A 23,018-nucleotide genomic window follows, 5' to 3' on the forward strand; every position below is an offset into this window, starting at 1 on the left:
TTTGAAGTAGATTTTGTGGCTCCAGAATGTCTTCAATCAATATGAGCTTGGGCAAAATGGCTCTGATAAAAGCAAAGGTTGCTGACCCCAGTTCTAGTGATTCAACCTCTTGAGTTTGACTTTAACATCATAACTTCTCAAGGTTCTACTTCTCAGCATTTTGCAGTGAGACTTCTTGCAAATTTGCACAATTTGAACTGGAACGGGATCCGCCTACTTGTAGAACAGTAGAGGATCTGCCTCCCAGCTCCAAGCCTGCAGACGGACCCTTTTTGTCTTGAGTGGGCGAGGTTGTCAGCAATGCAATGCACCTGAGCAGGCTGGGCTCAGGAGCCCACAACAAAGCAGACCTGCTTTTCTGAAGCTCACATAAAAAGAATGTCTTTCCTTTAAGCATTTTAGATCTTGTTCAAACAGCACAGTGAGATTTTATATCAAATAAATATGATGCCACAAAGGGCAACAACAAAAGCTACTGACAGATATAGTTTTGTGTGTTAAAGCTTTAGTATTATTGTGAATGAGCATGTTGAACACCTAAAAGGGAAGCAACCCACATCACTAAATACCCCCTCCTTCACCGGCTGTGACTTCTGACATCATACTGCTAATTATCCCCATCCTGCTGTAAGCTATGGCACTGAAGCCTTTTAATGGCAGTGATAACAGCAGCTTAGGACGAGCTGGTCACACAGATCTGACCCCCTCCTAATTAAACGCTGAGCCGCCTCAGACCCAAAGTACATGATAATCACATTAAAGCACACAGACCGGCTTTTATCTGACAACTGCGAAGCTATAAATCATTTCAAATGTGAGGTCCAAATAAAGAGTCCTGACACCTCAGGGCACATGTGCCCAACAACAGGTCTCGTTATTCAGCGAGTGTGCTGCGTTCGAGAGCTCAAACATTTCCAGTGTTTGTGTTTATCTTGTTTAACTTCACTTTGTGCAGGTTGTCTCTGGTGTGTGACTGTGTACCTGCTGTGAGCGATGTGTGCAGATTGAATAATGCCCCGAACAGCAGAAGAGAAGAGCGAATCTTCCCAATGAGCGCTTTATCAGAGCCTTTTTGCATCTGTTTTTTTTCACAGCTTGTGATTGTGTTATGTCACCGGGGAGAAGCTGAGAGCGGAGAGTGTGCTGTGTGTGTGTGTGTGTTTTCACAAAGAGGGTTATTTTTACCTCACGTGCAGAAGCTTAAGGGCGTAGATCCATAGAGGCCCGTGCAGAGGCAGGCGAGAGCAACAGTCTATTTTTAGACTGCGGCTGACTCTGTGTAACCCTTTGTATGCGGCTGCAGAGGCAGAGGCGCTCCATCTATCTACGGCTCGCTGGGTGCGAGGAGCTACAATAAAAAACAGATCTGTACCGCCGATTACTGCGTGCAGAAAGATATCAAGTAATGCTTTTGTGCAGGAAATCTTGTGTTGTTATAATTAAACATTTTGCACGCCAAACTAGGGTTAACTTCCTGAGCTATTTTTATCTCTGCTGCAGAAATCTTCCCACTCTATTTTGGGGCTCTTTGCTTTTAGTAACACGGGGGAGAGAAAGAGATAGAGGGATGACATGCAAGAAAAGTCCTCGGGTGGATTTGAAGGAGGGACGGTGCGGCTTGTAAATAAGACCTGTGTAAGTGAATTTGATAATCCAATCACAGCACACAGCTTTACATTCAGAGAAAGTTACAGGTGGCTGGAGAAGGAAAAAGCAGAAAGACTTTTTCTATTTCTTTAGAAGTATGGAACAGCAAAGATAAGGAAGATTTCAACAACAATGTTAAAGAAAAAGACTGTTAAAGAGGTCTGAAGCAGGATGGAGAGATTCTGCAGGAGTGTTTGTGAATAAAAAGGCGAGATAAGTAATCCACCTTGCATTAACCTTTACTAACCCATTTGAAGGCAGCGTGACGGACTGAAACGCCCCCTGAAGAAAGCATCATTCCTCTAGCCAGCGAGGGGGGGAACAGAAATAAAACTCCCACAGATGCTGTGAAAAAATGTCTGTGGTGTGAATCTGAATCCCAGGGAGAGGTGTAGCAGCAGCAGCAGATGTTCCTCTCAGCTCTCATGTTTGTGAAAAAAAAACAAAAAACCCACTTATCCTATCCTTTATTAGACAGAGATAAAATCACGTAAACTACGCTATCAGTCTGAGAAATTAATGTTTTGATTTGCAAAGAGTAAAAGAAGTCACCTCGCATGGCTGGAACTGCAGAGATGGGATCGCTGACTACAGATGCATTATACGCTCTGCTGCCATAAAAAGTAGCACGGGAAGGGGAAAGGTGGTCACCATGGAAACAAGCTTTGTTTGAAAAGCTCATGCAATGAGGCGTGTCTGCCCTTGTGTGCACCGATCTAGCGAGAGGCAAAAGGCATGGCGATTGGAGGGGGGACGAGGCTGCAAATGGGAAAATGCTGCAGTGCTTACTGAGCAGCCTCTGCAGAGATGAGGCAACTGGTGAGGGCCTCGGAGGTTGATGTTATGATGAGATGTAAACTCCCCGGAGGCAGTTTGGATCCCTCAGGGGCCACAACTGTGGAGTAAAGATGCAGGGAGGGGACTGGAGGAACCTTGCTGCTGGGGGAGGAAAAGGATGGGCTGTGTTTGAAGGAAGAGAGCATCCATGATACTGTACCACGTGATGGACACAGAATAATAAAACACACGCCTAGATCTGCACACACAGTCAGGGTGTTTGAGTACAGTGCACTCATCGTCATGTTGAAGAAAGCAGTCTGAGATGATTCCAGCTTTATGACATGGAGCGTTATCCTGCTGGAAGTAGCCATCAGAAGATGGGTACACTGTGCTCATAAAGGGATGGACATGGACATGCCGACATGTCTACATGCACTACCATATTGCACCAAGCCATTAAACATGCAGTGCTGAGGGCAGAGGGGGCGTGTCTGGAACACCAGATGTTGCTGTTGAGCCCTCTTTAGGTGTTGAAGACTAGTCTTCGAAACACCAATGAAGGACGGTGTCCTCCTGATGACCCCAGTGAGCTCTTGGCTCCTGAACCATAGTCCACCTACACCTAGTGCTGCATCTCCCTCCATCTGGTGCCAGCTGGGTCGATGTCTGGTGTCAGGGGGTGGTGGCTGCTCCACCGCCTCCAGCTCTTGGCCACACCCCACTCATGGCACCACAGTTCCCACTGCTGATACTCGCCACTTACATTTCAGGTAAACAAATAAACCAACCAGGGACTGTAAACAGAAGGGGGTTGTGTTATGGCGCAGATGAACACCTCATACAGTGGCCCATGTGCTTTGTTTGTTTTATCTCCTGTAAATCAGTGGCTCCCGTAGTGGAAGTAATGTTAGTCACTGATAGTGGGGTCATGAAATATAGAGGAAAAACACTTTTTAGTGAAATGTTAATGTAAATATGTATCTACAGATTACATATTAAACCTACCATCTGAGACAACTTTTAGCTTTGTCCTTAAAACACAAAACAAACAAATTCTGCCAACTGGTTTTATCTCTTGCCTGGTTCTTATACTAACCATTTAAATCAAATGCAACAATAAACAAAATAGCAATATACAGCTATACAGATGCCACAGCTCTTTCATGGCACGTTTCTTTCCTCTCAACCAATAAAATGAAGGAAGTCAGGATTTTGCTGCAGGAAGAAACACTTCTTTTGAAAGGAAATGTCTGATTTAAGGTGAGTACTTTTTGGAGCTCTTTGTGGCAGGCACAGGGAGTACAGGAAGCTCCATCAAAAAATGTTCTGTATTTGGAGAAAAGGAACAATGTTCTCAAAAAGGGTGTTATAATTTTTTTTTATTTTTTTTTTTACAGCTCCTTCAGTAAATTGAAGTTTCCTCAGTGTTACTGTATGAGCATCAGTGTAGGGAGCTTGTAATTTAACTGAGCTGAAAATAACGGAGGCTTCAGAAATCCAGGTATGAGAAGAGTTTATCACAAAAATAAAGTTTTAAATCTTAAGTTTTATCCATTTAGGAGCATGGTTGATTTGATTGACAAGTGGGCTGCCCTGTAGCTGTCTGTGAAGAGGCGAACCCCTACTTCACACATAAAGTGTGAGTGCCGCGGTGCACACTACGCTGAACTTAGAAACCACTCGAGTCAACCATTAAGCCATTGGCGCCACAATCACCAATGGCTGAGCGCGGCTGTTTTGCTGTGAGTCTATTTTTGCGGAAGTGCGCTGCAGAAACAAGTCAGTCTCTGCAGAGCAGATCGTACCAAACAGGAAATCAGACACAAAAATGATCTGAGTATTCGGTCATTTTAAAACAAAGCTCCGTGTTCTGGCTCCTGACGTCATCAGCAGGTCAGATCCAGAGGAATTCTGACAATTTGGAGAAGGAAAAGTTAATCTTAGAGGAGAAAAACTTCATACCTCTTTTCCAAACAACACATCCTTTTTATTAGGACACCAACAGAAAGGAGAAGGCATGGACTGAAGATGCTGAAGTTTTAGGAGGACCAGATGAGTTTAACATGCTAGTTAATCACCATGAAAATACATTGTCATGGATGAGATTCCTCCAAGTACATGTGGTTCTCCTGTGATCTTATGATCTCAGGTATCTGGTTGCTATGGGCGCTTCCCTACCCTGTGCAGCGCTCCAGAGATGCATCCAGTATGAATTCCCTTACGTCCAAAAACTGCGGTGCTCACACCGTAGGGGTAAAGGCCACCTGTTTACCTCATCCTACCTCAAACAAAGCTAGGTGGAGTTCTGCATATCTAATATGGCTTCTGCTGACTATAGGGTTCAAAACTCTGTATCATAAAAGAATGGATGACATCACAGAGACTACTTCCATATACCATACCCTCTATGTGACTGAGCCGATGGAGGATGTTCTCTGGCTGCTTGTATTTATTCAGCTGACAGCGAGAGACAAGAGCCTCGGGCCTCTGCTCCTCCATTCTGATAATTAGATACCGCTCAAACACTCAAATCAAACCTCATACACAATGGAATCACCCACTGACAGACATGACTGACTTGCAGTCAAACCCACGTAATTATAACGCTCAGGAACTGGCTTTGTGAAACTGACTCCAAACTGACATCTTGGACAATATTTCTTATTTTCCATTTGTATTAAAAAAACGACACTTTCATTTGCTGCGTCTCACAATCATTTGCTCATTAGATCAAAGCTCCAGCTGCAGAAAGGTCAGGGCTGTCTGACGGCACACAGGATCGCTCCTCTTTTCTTAAACTAAAGACAACAAACGAGTGGAGTGCGGCTGATTTACATGCTGCGTATGCAGATCGGTGACCACTCCTGCCTGGTCATTTTTCTCAGCTCAAGGTGGAAAAAAACAGCCTCGGAGCAATGTTGGTGTGGGGAATTAGTCATCTTACAAACCCAGACTTCATGGGCCTGGTGCAGCATACTGATGAACGAATGTTTGTGTCACTGTTAAACTTCTGAGGTCATAATTCCAACCCAGAGTCGAACAGATGACTCATGCTTCTGCATTACAACACATTACTTTTTTACATTTTACCAGGAGTGTTTTTCTCCATCGTCAGTCAGTCACTGTTATAACCTGATATCCATGATTACCTGGACAGATCGGCTGCAGGTTGTCAATCAATTCCAAACAATTCACACCCTCAGAGACAGAAAAAAGCCTGTGGCATTCAGAAAAATCTACACTGGTGACGTACCAGCCTGTACTTAATGTGGATAACCACTGCAACAGGATCGAATAGAAGCTTCCGTTTACAACTTGTGAAACTTATTACAAAACAATCAACTTGCAACAGCAAGGAGGGACTTCAACATGTGTTTTAAAGCTGGGGTATAGTCCTCTTTTAGGCTTCATATTGTTCCTCAGATTTTTGACCAAAACCCATCGTGTTTACCAAAGATGAACATCAGGTCAGAAATCACGTTTTCATACCCAAAGCTACTGTTATTTTCAAAATGTGGTGTCTGCATAATTTCTGCGTAATAAAATGATGTTGGTCTGCACCATGGTTCACACTGTTGCCTCACAGCAAGAAGGTCCCTAATTTGAATCCCCAGCTGGGCAGGAGCCCCACTGTGTGGAGTTTACATGTTCTCCACGAGCATGTGTGGGTTCTCGCCACATTCCTCACACAGTTTGCAAACACGCTCATCAGGCTGACTGGTCACCCTAAATTACCTGTAAGTGTGGATGGTTACTGGTCTCTACCAGTGTTGGGCAAATAACTTTCAGAAATTAATCAGTTATAGTTGATCATTTCTTTCTTTTGAATCAGTAACTGAATTACTCCTTCATGAATGTTAGTCACCAGGGACAGTATTTATTGTGTTACTTTTTTAAAGCGCTGGCATCAGTATCAAAGGCGCAACCGCCACACTGGTATCCACCATCTACTGTGTACAGAGTGGACAGTGTGGCTCCTCCATCTACCACTATATGGTTTTGAAGCAAAAAATAACCCCATCACAGGCGCAGCCATTGGTAGCAGTTGTGCAGCCAGAGTCTGTGCAGTAGAGACTATGAGGGGAATCTGAGTCAACCCAGGTGACAAAAATATTCTTTTTTTTTTGTTTGTTTTCAGAGTCTAATCTCTTCTTGGCTTTCTCTCCACACATTTTACAATTCCCAAAGAAAATACACAAAACAGCAGCTGTCAATCATTGTTAAATGTGACTTAAAGTCTCGTTTAAAACCTCTTAAAACTAATGAAATGAAATGAAACTTTTCAGAAAAAAAAGGACCTGAATATGAGGCAGCCAAATGATATCTTCAAATCAGCACAACAACTTGAAGTGAGAAACATTTCTATGAAATGTATTATTTTTTTTAAGTTTGACCACAGTCCATCTGGAATGACCGGGGAGATGGATTGTTTGACCTATACTGCAGGCAGCCACCAGGGGGAGCGGTTTTTGTGGCAACTTCACTTCGAGCTTAGCAAGATGACGCCCATTTTTTTTTCAAAGTCTGTAGTCTCTATATGTTGGATTTGTGATAGGCTGGGGAACTGTGCAGCGTGTACTCTACCTTGCACCCAATTACAGATGTGTTTGACTCAAGCAGCAACCTCTGGTCTGAGAATTTAAGACAAAGCAGAAGTGCTAAAATCTGCTGTTTTTTGAGTGTCTGCTTGAGGCTGGCTCCAGAAGTACATGAAGTCACATACACACTAAGCCAAAAAAAAAGCCACTTCCAAAGCAGGAATTAACCTATTTACAGCCCGGTTCAAAAATTGTCTCCTGTCTGAATTGCTAATTTTATTATCAGCACACACTGTAAGGGGAGTAATTTTTTGAGCTCCCTCAATCAGTGGCACAGCTCAGGTCACCTGACCAACAGGCACCCTATAGCTGTACGTGAAGCCCTAGTCACAACCAATATGGCTGCTATAGCCGATGTGCTTCATTTTCCATTTCAGAAACTGATGAGGGATGTTGGGGAGACTATGTCCAAGCTTTATACAATCTATGGTTAGACTCCAAGAGTCTAAGACTGCGTACCAAATGAGATACTTCTGTCAAAACACTGTGTACACTCTGCACTTAACCGAGAAGGTAATCGTATTTCACAACAGTTCACAGCAGTTCCTCTGTCATTCAATAATTATAACTGTCATCCCTCATTCAATCAGTTTCTGCCCTTTCCATTATGAAGCCACAATGGTGACCATTGAGGGTGAGAAGTGTCCAGCGTTTCACACTCAATTTTCGAGAACACCAGCCAAGTATGTTCAGGCTGCTGCTGGTGGTGTAATGGTGTGGGGGATATTTTCTTGGCTCACTTGTGGCCCCTTAGTACCAACTGAGCATGGTTTAAAGTCCACAGCCTACCTGAGTATTGTTGCTGACCATGTCCATCCCTTTATGAGCACAGTGTACCCATCTTCTGATGGCTACTTCCAGCAGGATAACGCTCCATGTCATAAAGCTGGAGTCATCTCAGACTGCTTTCTTCAACATGACAATGAGTTCACTGTACTCAAATGTCCTCCACAGTCCCCAGATCTCAATCCAATAGAGCTCCTTTGGGATGTGGAGGAACAGGAGATTCTCATCATGGATGTTCAGCCGACAAATCTGCAGCAACTGTGTGATGCTATCATGTCAATATGGACCAAACTCTCTGAGGAATGTTTCCAGGACCTTGTTGAAACTATGCCATGAAGGATTAAGACAGTTCTGAAGGCAAAAAGGGGGTCCAACCAGGTACTGGCAAGGTGTACCTAATAAAGTGGCCGGTGAGTGCACATCCTCACGTTTCACTACACGCCCCTGTTACCGTGAGCCTTCTGGGCTGACTTCAAATAATATCTCACCACAAAAAAGACATTTACACATCTTCTTCATGTCTGTGTCTCTCTGTTCTGCTGCGTTCAAAGCAAACATGAAAAGAAACAGAAAGTTTGGACTTCGCTGCGTGGTGTCACAGCAGTCTCCGGGAACCTTGTTGGGCTCCCAGACATCAAAGCATCCATTCACATTCTGAGGTGCATCGCTTCTCCTTTTTTCATCGGCCATTAAAGAACACCATCAAGGGGATAAAGACCTTGTAAAGACATGTCTGTGAATGATATGAGAAGATGAAAGCAGCACTCTATTACTCAGCCCGTTCCCTCCTCCTGGTGTATCGCCTTCACAGGGAGAGGAAACACACTCAGCAAACTAAGCCACTGCTCAAACACAACCAGTCTGATCTCTGATTTCAGGAGCAGCGTTCAATAAATAAAAGCTGTCACAGTGTGGCTGTTTCACCAGATGGAAACAACTACCTGTTACCGAGTTCAGAAACCATCAGCTGCAGAAACAAAAGCCTTTCCTCTCTTCTGTTGTGTGTGAAACCCAAACAGAAACAATTAAACACCATTTTTTTTCTCAGACAACATGTCCGTGATTGACGGAGTCATTTGTGTTTCTGTGGGATTCAGGCCTCAGCTTCACCATCGCTGGATGAAGACTCCAGAAAACATCTTGCTCCTGACACCTCATTCATCACGGAACAAGAGAGAAATAAGAGATGACAGGGCCATCTGATGCCGAGGGAGGATGACTTGAAGAGACAAGCACAATATGGCTGAGCAGACGGAGATCTATGAGGATGTGGCGCTGATCCTGTCTGTATGCTAAAATCCTACCCCACCCTGAATTATCTGTGCTGGGTGCGTGTCAAAGGAAATTACCCGTGCGTTGCCAAAAAGTGAGCTGGGCTTTTGTCACGAGAGGCTGCGTTCACAGAAATATTGTATGCTGTGAAAAGAATCAATATGCTGGATCTAAGCTAATCGTCTCATAATGAATTAATGTCTGTCAGGCTTCCAGTGGATTCTCCACAGGATGAGAGCACTGACTGCTGGAGTAAAAGACAAAGCTGTGTCTGCAGGGAATGTCAGTCAAAGAGGGGGAAAGACATATAAGTCTAAATATACATGTGCAGTTATTACCAGACCTGACATCTTTTGCCTCTGAGGCACACTCTGTCATACTGTGTCAGTTCCTACTGAAGCAGAGCTCCATTGTAGAAGTAGTGCATAATGCATCGTGACCTCTGAGTATGTTCAAGCATATAAAACTGACTTCCTGTAGTGTCTGACAAAGAAAAGGTTGTACTTCTAAGAATTATGGGAAGAAGTAATGACATTGAAGGCACAGCAAAGCGGCTGTGATTCTCTATTGTCAACTTTTTCCCATCAAAGCATCTCTCAGTGCATTTTTTTTCATTCATTCTTTAACAGAAACACGTCTAAAAACTTAAAGAGGGGGTATTGTGGTTTATTTTTAGTCTGTATAGTGAAGTGGTGGCCCTGTAGCAGCTCTACATGATGTGCAGTAATCTCTATTTTTCTTACACTGGTGTTTGACAAAACTTATTTCAGCCTTTATCACCCACTTTGCTCAAAGCTCCCCTACTCCACAAACCCCCGTCCCTCTGATTGGCCAGCCATCGGGAGGCCTGTAGGGGGCAGAGCCACAGGCTGACTATGGTGTTTAAGCACCCCCACAATGGAGCACCTTTAACTGTGATCCTCTGTCCTTAAGCTCTCTTTTATTAAGGAAAAATCATGAACCATACGCTTAATTTTAAAGAGAGGGTACTGTACTTTCTGTCAGCTTTATTTTTTTCCCTCTGGTGACTCCAGAGTACCTTTACATGATCTAAAGCTCAAAAATATCTGTTTTTTTCTCACACTTTAGAAAACCCTGATCTTAGCCTCTGTCTGAAATGCTTTACTTTACCTGCTGTCCCTCTAAAGCTCCCCATCTCCAAAAACCCCCTTCCCTCTTCCTCTGCCTGTAGCCTTCTTCAGGCCTGTTGAGGGCGGAGCTACAGGCAGACCTTGGTGTTTAAGTCCCTCTCCTGCAATGGCGAGCCTAATTTGACTACATCATCAGTTGAGCAGACTTTGTAAAGATCTAGTGCCATATTTATAACAGATCACTTTGGATTGTTTTCAGATCTTGTACTGAGCCCCCTTTCTTGAAAGGAAAAACATGAACTATATACTTAATTTTAAAGAGGGGGTACCATACTTTCTTTGGGCTTTATTTGGTCCCTCTGGTTACTCCATATTGCCTTTTTATCTTTTATTTTAATCATTTACTTTTTTTTTTTTTTTCAGCCTCTGTCTGAAACACTTGACTCTGGTTGCTGTCCCTTGCAAGCTCACCACTCCACAAACCCCCTTCCCTCTGATTGGTCAGTTCTCTCGAGACCTGTTGGGGGCCACAGCTGTGAGCAGACCATTTCAGCAAGTCTTGTGAAGATTTTGCGCTACTTGTAGGATGGACTGTTTTGTTAGAGTTTTGTAAGACTTATGAATGCATAGAGGTTTTAAAATCTGCACATTTTGTCCAAACATCCAACACTGTCACTTCAAATTCATGTTTAATATATTGGAAAGCAGAACACCCCCTCTTTAACCTCTACTTCCGAGTCTTGAAATTTTATTTTATTTTCATTTATTTTATTTTATTTTATTTATTTATTTTATTTATTTATTTATTTATTTATTTATTTATTTATTTATTTATTTATTTATTATCATTATTATTTATTTATTTATCTTTTTTTTTGGTGGGGGGGGGGGGGGGGGGGGGGGGGCTTTCTTTATCGTGAAAAAATGTGTTGATTAATATTACTGTGTCACTTTGCCAGCCTCAAGGTCAGTAGAGACAACCTTCAATAAACAGGTACCCTTTTTTTTACTCAGGTTTATTTTTAATTTTACTTCAAATGAGACAGTATTTTACAAAATGATCATGCTAACTGCATAAAACTTGAAACTAGTGACTCACACCATCATAGGGAACTGATTTTCAAATATAAAAAGCCAAAGAAGAAGAAGAAGAAGAAGAAGAAGGAGAAGAAGAAGAAGAAGAAGAAGAAGAAGAAGAAGAAGAAGAAGAAGAAGAAGAAGAAGAAGAAGAAGAAGAAAAAGAAGGAGGAGAAGAAGAAGAAAAAGAAGAAGAACAAGAAAAAGAAGAAGAACAACAACAACAACAAAAAGAAGAACAAGAGGCACCAGACTCCTTTTTACAACCAGTGGACTTTTCACCAGACAGTGAGTCAACCTGTAATTCGCCGGTGATTCAGAATAAGTTCTGATGTTAATCAAAATCAGATTTGTTTTTTAATTGTTTCCTGATTTATTTTGTGATTCATCTCTTGCAGCTTTCTTCCTGACACTGTTGGCTGCACCTGTTCCACCCCCCACGTGTTCCCCTGCAGATCAGCTCAGCATTCACATTTCCTAAATAGTCACATTTCCATAGTTTGTGAGTGTTCAGCTCAACAATGTGGCACTTGTACAAGCTTAAAGTCAAAAAGTGGAGACAAATGAACACTGCACTGATGAAGCACTGTAGTTTTTTGCATTCTAGACTAATATTTACAGGCTATTACTCTTATATTTAAAGTGACGTGGAGGTTTGCTGTGGATAACTTTCAAACAGGTTTTTTTTAGCATCAAGCTAACATTTACTTTCTTCCATGTCTGTGTGTGCTGTGATCTCTGGAGTTAATGCAGGGTGAACTGTTGGTCTCTGTCTTAGCGCCAGCTGCTCTTTATTACTTGAGAAAAGTGTGTAAGCAGACTTTCTACCTCAGGCAAGTATAGAAATATCTGTTTACAAGAATCAGTCTAGCACCGAAATGACCTCCATTTAAGGTTTATCACTGATGTGATAATTTTAGGTTTAATAACAAGTCTGTTCTAATGGATGAATAAGCAGCAACACGCCGTTATGCTGCTTGAACAGGGACACACACTGCGGGTTATATTTAGACTGAGCTACCTTCATTTGGTTTCTCACTGAGAAAGAATAAAACAGAAGAAATATAAAGAGATTAGAAATACCAAAAAGAGCATTGACCTCACAGTCAAATTTGTACAATATCAGCTTTAAATACTTTAGTTTCAAGCAATCTGATCTGTAACCACTTTTTCACGTGAAATAAAAGTCCAAAATGCAGCAGGTAAGTGGTTTCTTTTTTTAGATGAACAGACCAGAGTAGATCTTTCTAATCTACTGTCAGATATATCACATGTTCATACTCATGCAACTTTTGATAGCACTTACACTCCGGCAAAGTTTTACACAGTGCTGATGATCCACAGGCAGAGCAGTGGGTGGTAAATGGATAGCCAGCATGGAGCCTCAGATCAGAATCTCTTTAAAGAGGCTCCTAAAAGCTGCAATATGGAAAAGCAGTTATGCTTTTCTTCAGCTGACTTCGGCTGATTATTGACTTTTCAATGTGTGGTATAAATAAATAAAAAAAAATACTATGAAGGAACAGATCACCCTTAAAAAACAAAACAAAAAAAAAAGGTCAAAGCAACCTTTGCCCAGTGCTTTTAGAAAGTGTATTTGGATGAGTTGTATGATACAAAATAAAACATAAAGAAACATAAATTATACCAGAAGTGTTTAAACATTTATCACAAAGTACAAAGAGAACAGTTGAATGCAGAGAGAGCTGAAAAGAAGAAAAAACAACACCTGTCCATTTGCACATCAACAGTTACAGTGAAATTCAAAAGAGCAGATACAGTGTTTCTGTATAAGCAGAAAAAGTGTACTGCATCATTTCCTATGGGGACCATCCTCTCAGCCTCTGAGTTCATGAAGGCAGCTTAGAGTCTGGCAGCTAAAAATGTGTTTAAGGCTGTATTCACACCTGTAGCTCATTTGTTTTTCTTTCTCAGGAGAAAAAAAAAAAATCAATTGTTGGAGTGCAGATGGCCTAGCGGTTTAGGTCGTGCTCCATGAGGGTTGCCCTTATGCAGGTGGCTGGGTTTCAGTCCAGCCTGTGGCCTGTGTCCCGCATGTCACCCCTCACTCTAACCCTCTTTCCTACTCTACCCACTGTCCTCTCCTCTAGCATTAAAGTGATACTTCGGGATGGAACAAGTTGGGTCCTATCACAAGGTTTAGGGCAGAAATTACCCCGACAGCAGTGTTTTTGTGCAGCAGAAGCCCAGAGCGCTCACACCAAACACCCCCTCCCTGCTCCTCTGCTGGTTTCCTCTGCACTCAGACGGGTCCATATTTTACTTGACCAAAAACACAAATAAACGGACTCCCACCGAAAAAATCTGATATGGGTCTGCATTCACGCTTTATTTAGAGAATTTTCAGTGCATTACAGTCACACAAAAACACCGCTATATAAGGCTGTAGTTCTCATCGTGTCTCCTCGTCCTGGCAGACTACCTGCGTTTGTTTGTATCGGACCCGCACGAGCTGACTGATACACTAAGTGGCGAGCGCCTCGTAGCCAGCTGTGGCTCTGCAGCGGAGGTAGCGCCGTTTTACGACACAATGAGAACTAGAGCCTTATTTAGCTGTGTTTTTGTGTGAAAGTAACACGCTGAAAATTCTCTAAATAAAGCGTAAATGCAGACCCATATCAGAGTTTTTTGGTGGGAGTCCGTTTATTTGTGTTTTTGGTCAAGTAAAATATGGCCCCGTCTGAGTGCAGAGGAAACCGGCAGAGGAGCAGGGAGGGGGTGTTTGGTGTGAGCGCTCTGGGCTTCTGCTGCACAAAAACACTGCTGTAGGGGTAATTTCTGCCCTAAACCTTGTAATAGGACTCAACTTGTTCCATCCTGGAGTATCACTTTAAAGGCATGAAAAAAAACCCCCAAAATAACTTAAAAAAAAAAAAAAAAAAAAACAATAGTTGCAGTTGTCACTTGGTTCGTTTGTGTTCACACTAAAACAGACTTGCAGTCCAAAGTTGTAAATAAATGCCACTTGAGATCAAAGTTTTCTCTCATTGGTCAGAAATCTTAGGAAGGGGGGCGGGGGGTATACTTATCTTCATTCATTCATTCATTCAGGTTTTTAACTGCTTTCCACAGGGAAGAACAGCCATGGAGCATCAGCAGTGTGTGGCTAGTTTGTGTAATAGCAATCATCTGGCTAATATACCAGTGTTCCATATATCAACACATACATTTTTTTTATAGAGTCAAAAATGCGTCTAAAAAATAATATGCTGATACTCCCGTTAAGATGAAGCCGCTCGGCCCCACGGAGCCTTCTTCTCTTGTTTTGACTGGCTCAATACTGCCCCCATCACTACAGTGTGAACCACAGTCATGAGTCAGTTGTGCTGGGGCTTGCATGGAAGTGAGCTGAGACCCCCCCCTATCTCGGGGATCTACGCCAGCTTGTTTTTTCCCTCCCTTCCCTTGTTAAATCAAGTGTACAAATGTGTTGGTGGCCACATTATTTATCTGGAGAGTCTAAGACATTTCCACCTTGGTAGGCAACTCAGACTTATTGGACTCTGTTTCTTCAAAAGAAAGTGCAAATGCAGTGTAAATCTGCAGATTTGCTGCGGTTTCAACCACATTTCGAAGGAAATGACACTCCTCAGATATTGAAACAAACTGCCCATGCTGTAAAATGATTTTATTCTGCCTCCAGGGTCTCTCAGGTGCCTGGTTAAAATTATAAAGTTATGACTTTTATCTGACCAGCCATCAATGAATCAGAACAAGAGCTTAGAGAGGCTGCTTTTTCCTTTCCGATGTTTAAACTGCTCAAAACCCTCTGTTTGAAAAAAAAAAAAAATCAGACTATGAGACTTTGCTGAAATGATGAGGTCATCTCTTGAGGATCTCCTAACTGGTTCATAACGTGTTGAAGGGGTGGACCTCAAACACCAAGGTCTGCCCAAAGCTCTGCCTTCTAACAGGCCTACAGAGGGTGGGCCAATCAGGGTGAAGGGGGTTTGTGGAACAGGGAGCCTTAAAGAGACAGCGGCTAAGATAAAGAATCTCAGACAGAGGCTGAATTAAGGGTTTTTTAAAACACCTGAGAAAGGAATAAAATAGGTAATTTGTTGATACGAGGGCAGGGCACTCTTTGAGGTCAGTGAATGAGGTTTTGTTTGTTTGAGATGTGTAACTGATGTATGCTTTAACCACAATATTCAGGTTACATCATCCACCCTGAGAGCCCTACACAGCATGCTTTAAGACACACGTTTGATGAACTAACAGAGGGATCTGTGAGGATTCTCACCTTCAAACCACAAGCTGAGCTGTTTTCATGCTGTTCTTCATTCACTCACTACGAGAGGACACCTACTTCTACCTTGGACCAAACTACTGTTTTAAAATTCTTATTACAAAAACACATACTCCAGAAACAACATTTTTTTTTTCTCTTTCATCTGATGTCTGAAGTTATTTTGAGCAAATAAATGCTTCATAATCTTGGTCTTCTTCTCTTAACAGCTCGTTTCTGCACAGGAAAGATTTCCAGAGTGAGCAGAGAGATGATATGTTTGGCTCAGTCTGAAAAAGATCTCTTTCCACCCCCTAATTCCCCAAAAATAATAACATCCACCCCTGTGGAGAAGGCCTATGAGTCACCAGCAGTGCACCTCTGCTCGTGGCGAGGGATGCACTGGAGAGACGGTGCTGACAGGACTCGTAATCTGCCACTTTCCTGTGAAACGCCAAGTAAAACAAGCAAGAAAAAGACTGAATCTACAGGATCTGCAAGACAGTGTGACGATGATGTGTGTAGGTTTTTCTGTGCGTCACCAAGGTGTAAAAACAGCTTGTGTAATTCTATAACAATGTAGGATTTCCCCCATCTTTCTATTATTTCCGAGCAGGAAACTCTTCAGAAAGAAAACTCTGGACAGTAAAGCTGGGACCCTGTTTCCTCAGAGTCCCTGAGCTGAATTTGAAGCTTGGTGTGGAAACAAAACAGATTTGGATATTATGGGGAAATAACTTTCATTTACACAAATCAATACACAAAGTAATGTGCAACTAAGAGAAAATAATCAAATGGTTCCTGAAAGAAGAGAAAATAAGCTTCATAGCAATGATCTCTGACTCTTTTTAGGCCAGATTAACAAAAAAATATATATCAAGGTGGGCTGTATGATACTTGGCTGATAAAAGGTTGACAATATATCTATCATAATTCTTATAGATGGGAAAGTTCAGCACTATGACAAACTGATCCTATATCCTTGATCCCCCTTTGTGTCGATGAAGGAAACAACAAGAACCATAAACTGTAGTTTAAAGAGAGGGTATAATTCTTTGAGTCATTATTCTGTCCTCCTGGTGCAATAGTTTTACATTATTTACATCTAAAAAATAAATCAATTTTCCTCACACTGGAGTTAAAAAAAATGATCATTTCAGTATCTTTCCTAAACACTTTGCTTTAGCTACTGTCTCTTTAAGGCAGGGGTCTGTGACCTTTACTATCAAAGGAGCCATTATGCCTCGCCTGGATCAAAGTCATTCAAGAGCCACAAAACCTACTTCACCTTCACAGCAAAAACAACACGATGTATACAATTCTGCACATAGTTAGAATATATTGAATGATTATCTAAACAAGAAGCTTTTTGAATGTTTGAATTTGTAGAACATGAATTTAGTAACATGCGTATATTGATAGTGCCACTCAACTCATCATTTTTTGTTGTTTGCTAATTTCTTCACACATATCAAGCAATCCAAGCTTGAAGTTAGCCACAGGTGTTCGGAAAGTTGCTGGGCTGTTGATGTCTTAGGAGATGAAGTAGAGATTAGATGCATATATCCATACAATCCACACCAGCCCCCCTCTACGCACCCCCCACCCCCCCTGTTCCGTATCAGCACTATGAATACCTTACACCAGGGGTTACCAACCTTTTTGAGACCGAGGGTGACCTCATAGGAAATGAGTGGTACAAATGGCTACTTTTCTGATAAAACTATCCGAACAAGATTAATAATATTAATCACAGTAGAAGTGGTCGTGCTATATGAAGAGACTGCTCACAGGTTTATGTCAATTGTTTCACAAGTATTATTAATGATTTACAGAAGAATTACGGTAAGAAGGAGCTCCATTGTAATCAGTGGAGTTATTTAGAACATGACTCGCGGGCACATTAAGTGGTCCTTACGGGCCCCCAGGAGCCCACGGGCACCACGTTGGTGACCCCTGCCTTACACTCAAGTAAAGTAAGTTGACTTCCTCGCATATTTAGCAGTGCTTAATTCAGCTGCCTTAGTTTACTCTCTCGGTACTTTTATATTATATTTATATCATACTTTTTTAGAACTTGTACATTTTATCACTTCTTAATCCCACTTTTTGCTATGTTTATTTTATGTTTATCAGGCTCAAAAACAGGACCTTGGGGGGTGAAATTTTGGGCTATCCATGTGTAAAAATGTGCCAGTATGACAATAAAGCTTCTTAAATCTTGAATAATAAATTCAATAAAATGTTGAATATTGATTCTATTTAGTGTCAGTGGCGTTAATCACTTGCCATTTTGGCAAGTCTCATAATGATCTCATGAAGATCTAAAGAAGATCATGTGCTCTTGTTTTATGTCTTAGAATGGACTGTTTCAGCAGCCTGTAGCATGTCAATGCTAAATGGTGCGAGGCCTGATGTTTCCCCACAAGGTGAAAAAAAGGAGGTGAGGAAGACGTGCTGGTTCTCAGGTGTGAGCTAAGAAGTGACTACATGGACCTGTCCTTCCATCCATCGTTATTGTGAAGATAAGATCTATCTCGAATAAGATGGACGAGCTAGCAGTGCTAACCCAGCAACAGAGGGAACACCAGTGGGCACAGTAGCATCATGCTATTCACAGACATGGCTAACAGAGCTAACATCAGACACCAACACCACATTGGAAGAACTTCACCTGCTGTGAGCAGACAGGATCCAGGAGACAGAGACTGAACAGACTGCTGAAGAAGCTCAGTCCTGGACCCTGTGGAGGTGGAGGCTGGCTGACTGGACAATGATGGACACGCTGTCATCATCTATTTTCTTATGGAGCTTTTTGCACTTTCTATACACTTTCTTACTTTTGTTTTCTTGATTTCTGTTATGACTCCTGAATTTCCCCTTGGGAAAAATAAAGAATTTTCTATTCTATTCTATTCTATTCTATTCTATTCTATTCTATTCTATTTTGTGTCCCACCATTTATATATGTTTTTTCTCCAAACAGCTGACCTGTGTGTTCAGTGTTAACAATATGAAATATCCCAGGTATGTAAATGTATTAAGCTTGAGAGAAGTGTGATAATGATTTGCTACACAAAATCAAGGCTAAACTAAAATAAAAAAAAAAAAAAAGGGACAAAAAAGAAGAAGAAAACATACAAGAAGACCTTGAAGATATTTTGTTCTGAGGAACCACTGTCGGGGACGCAGGGAGACACCATCTGATTGTGTTTTGACAGAGAAACCTTGAGCTCACCTTTGGCACTCGCTGGCATGCAGAACCAGGTCCTGGTTGTTCTTGGCGCTGACAGTGAGCTCATGCTCCGTTGGGTTGAAAATGTCCAGCAGAAGATGACATTGGCGAGTGCTGTGGACAGACAGAGACACAGGGACTGAGAGCTGAACTCTTCAAACATGGCAGGTGTTTCTGTTTCCAGAGGCTCATGATGGACAGAGATCCCTGTCATTAAAACACAGAGAATGATTAAAAACTTCACACACTCGTGTTCTACAGCGAGACTCTGCTGGACCTAATAAGCCACATGAATTTGTTGTGTATAGATGAGGATACAATGGCTGTCTCAAAATAAACAACCAGACACACGATGAGATCAAGAAAAGACGGGGTGTGAAGTACTCATCAGTCCTTGTCACAACATCAAAGGTGGCAGTGCTTTCATCAGGCCCGCAGACCCTGCTGCTGCAGACCATCATCCAGCGCCTGCTTTTCTTATGCAGAACATAAGAGGGCCAATTTGTGATTTAAATCAAGACAGGAGATGACGCTGGTTTTTCAAAGAGTTAATTCTAACCCCCAGTAGATTTTTTTCTCCTTTTCCTTCCATGGTTGAAGATGGATGAATGATAATGGATGTATGAAAGGGATGAATGATGGAAAACAGACTGCAGCCTGTCTGACATTACATTGATGTTTCTCTTCAGAAGGAATGTATTAAAAAAAATAAAAAAAAAACTTTGCATGGATTAAAGTAGGGATGCGCAGAAAGGGGTTTGGACTGTGAACCTTTAATGCTTCAATCTGTATTTTATTCAGTATTGTCTCTTACCTCTCAATACTTTAAGTTGAAGTTTAGAAATCTTTTTTCAAAGTTAATATTCTACAAAGCAGCACTTCATCTGAGTCAGAGGTTCCCAGACTTTTTTTCAATGAGGGCCACATTAGATTTTCTGAAATTGACCAAGCAGCTCTTACTCACATATTGATAAACCTTGAAAATACAACAAGACTGCTATGTTTGTAAACTGTTTCTTTTAGTGATTTCTGTAAAAATCAGTCCCTTAGTGTGGTCAAACATCCTCGTTCCATCATCACAGACTGATGAAACCTAAGCTCACCTGTTCCTCAGGTGTCTCTGACCCCAGATGATCAGTGGTCAGTTTTCTGTGTTACGTGCTGCATAAACATCAGCAAACTGTGCGTCTGACCAAGGAACATGTTCTCCATTAGGGGGCATATGGAGAAAATATGTCAGGATGGTTTTATGGCAGGATCAGGATCTGGATTTGATTCATATTCAGACGATTTTGACCTGAAAACAACAGATTTAAACCCAAATATTTCTGATCCTGCACTCCGAACTTTTTTTCTGCTTCCTTTCATAACTTCGATTAGGTCTTGTGTCCTCTGATGTGTTTTTTGAACATTCACATTTTAACATCATGAAAAATCTATTCATTTAGTGACGTCAGCTGGAAGAGTTGTTGAGTTTCTGCAGAATGTACAGCTTAATCAAAGCCATCAAAGTGGTATCATGAGTCTTTATTCATTTAAAATACCAAACAGAGCATAGTGTTAATAAAAAAATAAAAGAAATAAATGATAATAATAGCAATACTACTACTACTACTACTACTACTAATCCTACTACTACTACTACTACTACTACTACTACTACTACTACTACTACTGATAATAATAATAATAATAATAATAATAATAATAATAATAATAATAATAAATTACTATTATTATTATTATTATTATTATTATTATTATTATTATTATTATTATTATTATTATTATTAATATTATTATTATTATTATTATTATTATTATTATGAAAACAATAATAATAAGAATGTCCAATATGAATAAAGGTATTATGTGGAAAACCCATTTTTGGAGAGTTTCTTATAACTGTACCATAATTTGTTTCTGAGTGGCTTAATTGCTCAAGGGGAGACAAACTTTTCCCAGTGTTCAAGCTGACTAACTTTAAACTGGGGTTTTGTGAAACCATTCACAAAACCCCAGCTTTAGATCTTATCACAGTTTTGTGTTCACAGCTTTTGGTTTGGTTTACACTGTAGCTGTTTTCAACACCACACAATACCATATTTCCCAATTATCAAATCAATTCATCATCTATGGTCATGTAAGACCTGGAAGATTGAGGCAGTTTGCCATTTGACACATCATTTAAGCTGAGTGTCAACATGCCAACCCATTAGTAAGGCAAGTCTCTATTGGCTGTCCCAGAAGTCACTAAAAGCCACTGAATGATGACATCATCTAAATTGCACTATAAGCCATTATGGACGCCGTAGGGGAGAAGAACAACACGTGAAAGACAGAGAGCAGATCAAACATTGTAAACATGTTGAGAACTACAAATAAACTATCTTTTGTCGATCCTGTACTTACGTCAAAATATCAACCCCCCTCTGGGCTTGGGACCAGTAAGAATGACCCGAAAGAGAGACACAGGTGTGGTTCATTCACATGCACTGCTGTGCTCTGGCTGCAGCTGAGAGGGACTGCTGTGTTGAGGAGAGTAAAATCAAAACAAGCTTCATGTCTCAAAACTCCAGAAAAGTCACTACATTTGTCCCGAGTTGCTTTTTTGAACAACAGCTGCCAGAGGGGTCTGAAGAGTCACTATACACAGCAACAAAATCACTAAGTCACGGTTTTATCCTCCACTTTCTTCCTGTCGTCATCAGAGCTCACACTGAGTCTAAAGAGCTCCCAGACAGCAGAACAACTCAACGCCACAAACACATCCTCTCACATCCTCACATGCTTCTTCTCTGCTCATCATGTCAACAACAACCACCTCGCTCCACAGCTGTTCTGCTGTCCTCCTTCACCTCATGTTGCACATGTGTATGATTGGATCTACACAGACAAACTCCAAACTGGGTAGTAAAACAAATAAAGAATGAAAAAACATGAAGTGAATGGCACACGCTCCCCAAACCAAGCTAGGTAGACCAAACGGTTCAGATTTTTTCCATAAACCGTTCTTTCCCACATCAAACAACAAATGAATATACAAAAACATCTTTTAGTTATGATCCAGAGAGGAGTTCAGCATGTGAGGTAACTTTTCGAGACTGTTTATTTGAACCTTTTATTGTATTTCAGGGATCAACAAGTCACTCCTAATCCTTCGTTTTATTATTTCCCAACAAGCTTAAAATAAAGTGCTTTTTTATGTAGTTCAGGGGGTTTGAAACATGACGGCTGTCAGGTGTAAAAAGGAGAGGTGTTGATCCAGCTCTGAGGACATCACAGTCAGTGGAAACAAACAGAAACAGCAGACGTAAAAACGTGTTCTTTGTTCTGATGAAACGCTCCTCATCAGCCCATCTTCCCTCTGGGTCACACTAAGCCCCCTCCCAGCCAGCGGCTCGCCTCTTAAATCTCAGGGTTAATGGAGGCTTATGTTTAGCTCGCCCAAGTCCCTAATAAACTGCTTTGGCAATTAAAGGAGCATATTTTTTAAAGCCTCCCCGTGTTTCTTTAATTGTCTCGTTGTCTTTGTTGGCGGACGTGATTAACGAGCTGAGAGGGGCGAGGAACTGATTTATAGGTCGTGGTGTTTAGCTGAGGTGATCAATCAAGCCACCTAGTTAAGAAGCAGCGGCTCATTGCTCATGCACTAAGTACCTGAGATAAACTGAAGGGAGAGGGCCAGAGATAGGCAGGAGGCAGAGATGATCACGATTTGTGCCTCCTGATAAGCTCCAACTGAGAGCCAACAACGGACGACTTTAAACGGCCATGCTGCGACGTCTACGGCTGCTGTTTTTGGAGCATGCTGGAACTGAATCCCAACACTGAGTGATTTTGATAAGTATTCTGCAGAGACACTACAGAGGGCACTGAGATCTCAGCTGAATAAATAATTCATCAGTGCCAATGGGGTTTCTAACTACTTGTCTCCATTTCAACCTGTGAATTTTTAAATCCTATTTAAGAAACTAGTGAGGCAAAGAGGGAACAAAGTTATCCCAGGTCCCTTTGGAGTGAACACGTATCAAAGCTGCTTCTTTGCTCACAGTGTGCATAACAAATCAACCATCAATGAAATATCCATATTTCAGCCGTATGTGCGTGAAATCACAAAATAACTGCAGCGTGAGTCTGAAGAGGCAGGGGTTATTGTTATTTAAAAGAGACAAACCCCAAATCCAGAAAGAGACTTTACTACAGATCCTCTCAGGTACAACTGGAGGAGTGCCAAGGGGAAAAAAGCCAGATACTAAGTGCTACAGTCTATTTCTGAGAAC

The 23,018-nt window shown here is 41.5% G+C and overlaps 1 protein-coding gene across 2 annotated transcripts in view; it reads right to left on the reverse strand.

Moving 5' to 3' along the window:
• The window catches only part of trappc9 (trafficking protein particle complex subunit 9), a 354,132-nt gene that overhangs the window by 143,113 nt on the left and 188,001 nt on the right, over positions 1–23,018 (reverse strand). For both annotated transcript variants that reach the window (XM_074687443.1, XM_074687442.1), the window contains one exon: positions 18,739–18,849. In XM_074687443.1, coding sequence (XP_074543544.1) covers positions 18,739–18,849 — 111 coding nt within the window. The remainder of the gene's footprint in view (positions 1–18,738; positions 18,850–23,018) is intronic.

This window comes from Halichoeres trimaculatus, unplaced genomic scaffold, assembly GCF_033239565.1.
Source record: "Halichoeres trimaculatus isolate MK-OKI-2021-1 unplaced genomic scaffold, fHalTri1.1 fHalTri1_scaffold_14, whole genome shotgun sequence".
In the NCBI taxonomy this organism is placed as follows: domain Eukaryota; kingdom Metazoa; phylum Chordata; class Actinopteri; order Labriformes; family Labridae; genus Halichoeres; species Halichoeres trimaculatus.